This window comes from Entamoeba nuttalli (assembly GCF_000257125.1).
Source record: "Entamoeba nuttalli P19 unplaced genomic scaffold asmbl_9522, whole genome shotgun sequence".
NCBI lineage: Eukaryota > Evosea > Mastigamoebida > Endamoebidae > Entamoeba > Entamoeba nuttalli.
In genome coordinates, this window is record NW_008579683.1 from 1 (window position 1) to 4945 (window position 4945).

Genomic DNA, 4945 nt, shown 5'->3' on the forward strand with positions numbered 1-4945 from the left:
TTTGTTTCTTCTTGTATTTTCATTATGTTTTTTTTGCGTTATTACTGTATGTAATAAAATTATATGAAAAAGAAATAATCAAATATTTAATTTTATTGTAGAATATGTTATAATTATAAATAGATAATATTTATTACAATGAAAGTACTAAATTGATATACCTTGTTGTTTGACCACTGTTTTATTAAAACAAAATTATAACATTTATATTCATTAAAGTTACAAGAAACAACAGCCTTATTAATTTTTATTCAATAAATCTTTGAAATGGTTATGAACTATCGAAGTTTATAGTTTAGAAACTATAAAGCTAGTCTTGTTATAAGTTCATATTACTTTATTTCTATATCAATATGATTTAGATTGTTTAAACAAACAAAGAAACCATCTCTTATTATATTAAATACTGAAACAAGAAAATAAACAAATCCATTAGACAAACAAATAATTGAAAAACATAACAAAAATATGAATTACAACATAAAATAAAATTTGTTGAATAAAAAACACTAATAATGATTATTCAAAAATAAAATTAGGTGTTGTTGTTTCATTTTCAAATTTCATCACTTGATGAAGAAGACTGTCTACTTTTTTATCGACAAAGAATAAAAGTGTGGAGAGTAATGAAACAAATAAAAAACAAACAGAACTAAATGCCATAATTGTCCAAACGTCTATTTGTAATAACCCAGCTGCAAGTAATAAAGATATAATTTGTCCAAAAGTAATAAAAACATTAATTAAACCAAGATGAGTTGCATAAGAATGTGATGAAACTAATTTTTTCATATATGAAAAAGGTAAAGAATTCATTTCAACAAACTGAAAAGCAGTAATTTGATGAGCAATAAAACAAGAAGAAATAATTAAAATATCAGTAACAGAAGGATTAAAAGCGACATTCTTACTAATAATAGAAGGTGCAATAGAAAGAATTGCATAAGAAAAAACAGCAAAAATATTAGAAATAAAATATAAACGAACTTTTCCATAACATTTTTCAAATAATGGTAATACAAAAGGAGAAATAACTTGAATAAACCAAAATGAAGCAGTACTAAACATTCCTATTGAAATTGCAGTAGAAAATTTAGGATTTGTTTGATTATTTATATGAAAAATATCTTTTGCATAATAAATTGTCATATTAAATGAAGCAGGATAATAAGCAATCCATGATAACATTAAAAGAATGTAAATTATTATTAATTCAATTGTTATTTCTTTAATTCCATGATATGTATTAATAAAAGGTGCAAGAATAAATCGTTTAAAAGAAAAGTCTTCATCAGGTGGAATAAATTTTTCTTCATCAGCAACAATTAATGTTGGAATAAAACTTATTAATAATACAATAAATGATATACTAAAGATTATTGAATAATAATAACCACATCTTGTAAGTAATATCACTCCTCCAATAACATTACAAATAAATCCTGAAATTGCACCTAAAGCTGCACTATAAAAATAAGCAATTTGTTGATTTTTATAATTAAAGAAATCAGGTATTAATGCATGAGACGGTTCACTCATAAAATTAGCTCCAAGATACATAAATGATAATCCAATAAATGCAAGTATATTTGATAACCAATCAATTCCATTTGTAGAAGTAGGTGAATAACCAATATGACAATATTTACATGTAAATTCACTAGTAATTAAGAATATTATTGAAATACATTCAAATAATACACCAATACCAATAAATATTCTACGTCTTCCATATTTGAAAGTACATCGATCACTCCATCCACATACACATAATGTTATAATCATTCCAACAATTGACCCACAAATTCCAATTGTAATTTGAGCAATCCCATAAACTCCATTTTCTTCTTCTTTATTATTAATTATTCCAAAATATGGAATTGCTACACTGGTAATTGTAGAATCTAAAATTCATTAATTTCTTCTCATTAAAGTTATTTAAATGTATATAACAAACAACAAAATTGAACACCAGCTTGAACACTATTTAATCCTATAAATCTTAATGAATTTTTCAAATAAGAAGTTATAGAATATTTTTTCTTCATTTAAAACAAATTTTCTTAAATTATTTTTTAGTTTATTTCAAGTTTTTATAAAAACTTCGAAGAATGAACTAAATATTAAATTAAAACATACGAGATGAATGAATTTATGTTTAATTTAATTCATCTCTCTCTTGATAATGGAAAAAAAAGAATATCTAATCAAATGGCTCAACGTAAAGCAGAAAAAATGGCAATAAATCCATTTTGTATATTACATTTAGTTCATAGTGGAATATTATCTTCTTTAAATTCAATGAATATTTTTATGATTTGTGATATATCAAAAGGAAGAAAAAAAGAAATTCAGGAATTTTATCAAATGTACGAATTATTTCATTACTTTTTATCTTCAATTCCATATTGTTCATCACTTAAAATATTTTTAATTTCAAAATCAATTAAAATAATACATTCTCTTAATTTTAGTAAATTTGAAAAACCTGACATTCTTCCATTTTTTAAAGAAGAAGATGATGATAATAGTTCATCTATAATACCTCTTATTGACGTTTTAAATATATTAAAAAAAGAAAAAATGAATTATGGTAATAGAATTGTTTTCATTGACTCTCTTTTTCTCCCAAATGAATCACAAATTTCAAAAGAGCTTGAAATAGTAAAGAAAAGATCAATAACAATTTGTTTTCTTCAAAGTGATAATAATATTCTCAATCCGTATATTAAAACAAAAGTACCTATAGAATTATTTAAATATTATATTAATGAACATTGTTTTATTCCTTTTCAATTTGAACAAAAAATAAAAGGATATTCAATTGAATTAGAATTTGTTCATTGGAATGCACTATTATTTCCAATAAAAAAAGATAATAATGAAATGATTATTGAATATCAAAAAGGAAAAATAGTTATTGACACATCAACTACTAAAATAGAAGTAAATAAAATTGCTGAAGGAAATGAAAATGAAATTATTGATTGTTTTGAAGGACAAAAAATTATTAAAATATTTATAGATGAATTTAATACTCGTTGTGAATGTTGTGGATTAAAAAATAAACAAATTCAGTTTGAAAAAATGTATTGTTTTACTCCAAATAAAAATAATCCTTTTTCAAGATATATATTATTAACTCAGTGCTTAAATTCTAAGTCTATTATTTCACATGATATTATTCAAGCATTTATACATTTTGTATTCATTCAAAGTGAGGAAACCATATTCATTGATGAAATTTATGGAACTATCCATGAAAATATATTTATTATCTCTTCGGTTGTTATTCATTGTAATTCTACATCAAAATTTTATTATTGGAAAAGAAGACATTCGACAAACACACAACCTCATAAATGTAATATATATTGTAAAGTCTTTGGAATATTTAAACAGAAAAAAATTACTATTGCTGAACCAGAAAACTAAATTGTATTAATTCCCTTTTTTTATTCTATTTTCTAATATATATCTACTGGTTTTTTTTCTTTCTGTTTATTTCATTTATTTTAACTAATTTCAATATAAAAGTTTTAAGTCGAATCTTTGTTACAAAATCTTTCTCTTTTAATACTTGTTATAACATTTGTTTTTCTTCTTCAAAATGAATAAAAATATTAAAATGAAATTAATTCAATATACCAAATTCTTATAGTTTGCATTTTATCTAAACAAAATAACAAAAAATATTAATTAATGACTCATTGAATTCTATAATTGATTCAAGGAATTTACCTTCTTGCTAAACATACTTTAAACATAAAGACACAAAGATATTCATAAAAATATACTTTTAAAAAGCATCAATTTTTTATAATAATACACAAAAAGTAAAATAATACTCAATTCATCTTAAAAACTAATCCATTAGTGAACAAAACATTGTATAATTGTTCAAATATTAAATAAAGGTACTTTTAATGTTTTAACTTCTTTAAAAAAATAAAAGAGCACTTTTTATATCAAAACAGAGAATATCAGTTATTTTAAATTGACTAATTAAAGAAGAAAGAAAGTTTAATAAACCAAGACAAGTTTTATAAATACATTTCTTTAATATTTTTATAATGTTGAATAATACATTATTCATTTTATTTTTAATACCAATAACTGCCTTTAATTTTTCTTTTTAATATCAAACAAACTCAACAAATATATAAAATGAATAATAAACATCAAATTCATCAATAATAACTATTTTAACATAATAAAAGTTAAATAATATGTTATTTTAGTGTTAATAATATTATAATTCATAACATAACATCAGAATGTACACGTTCATTCACAAAAAATGATGAAGATGATTTTAATTCATTTATAGTTACTACTACTGTATCTTTATTAAGCAGTTATAGTTATTTGATCTCATTATCCACAAATAATTATATTATCATCAATAACTATAACTCATCAAAGACTCATACAGTTTATACATATCCTAATCAATGGTTAAAATATGAATCTCCAATTCAAACAACTTTCAATATTTATAGAAAGAAAGAACCATATCAAAGAATTGAATTTACTTTAACAGTTTGAAAATCAAATGAAGGTATAGTAACAATAATTAAAGAATTAGAAGATAGTAACAAGTCAATTTCAACAGTAATTATTTCTTCATCAAAGCCATTATCAATTTTAGACAAAATAAAGTTTTCAGCAACGACATCATCAATGAAAAGTCAAATAATGATTATTGGTATTGGGGAATTACATTTAGTAATGGTAGGAATGATTATCATTGTGACAGTATTATTTATAAAGAAAACACAACAGAATGTATTAAATGTAAAAGTGGATATTATCTTAATTCAAAACAAGAATGTAAAGAAAATTCACATTGTATTAAAATAAATAATCAAAGTCATTGTATTGAATGTGGATATGGATATTATCTAAATTCAAATACAAGAATATGTACTAAATATACAAATGG

At 21.9% G+C, this 4945-nt stretch overlaps 2 protein-coding genes across 2 annotated transcripts; one reads left to right on the forward strand and one right to left on the reverse strand.

Annotated features, from left to right (window-relative positions):
- Positions 1-519: 519 nt before the first annotated feature.
- On the reverse strand, positions 520-2048 carry ENU1_200920 (sucrose transporter, putative; the record flags this gene model as incomplete). The annotated part of the gene is made up of 2 exons (XM_008862108.1): positions 520-1904; positions 1958-2048. 2 exons carry the CDS (start codon positions 2046-2048, stop codon positions 520-522), a joined length of 1476 nt encoding a protein of 491 aa, XP_008860330.1.
- Positions 2049-2211: 163 nt separating this feature from the next.
- ENU1_200930 (hypothetical protein) lies at positions 2212-3435 on the forward strand (the record flags this gene model as incomplete). Its single annotated transcript, XM_008862109.1, has 1 exon — positions 2212-3435. One exon carries the CDS (start codon positions 2212-2214, stop codon positions 3433-3435), a length of 1224 nt encoding a protein of 407 aa, XP_008860331.1.
- Between the last annotated feature and the right edge of the window lie 1510 nt (positions 3436-4945).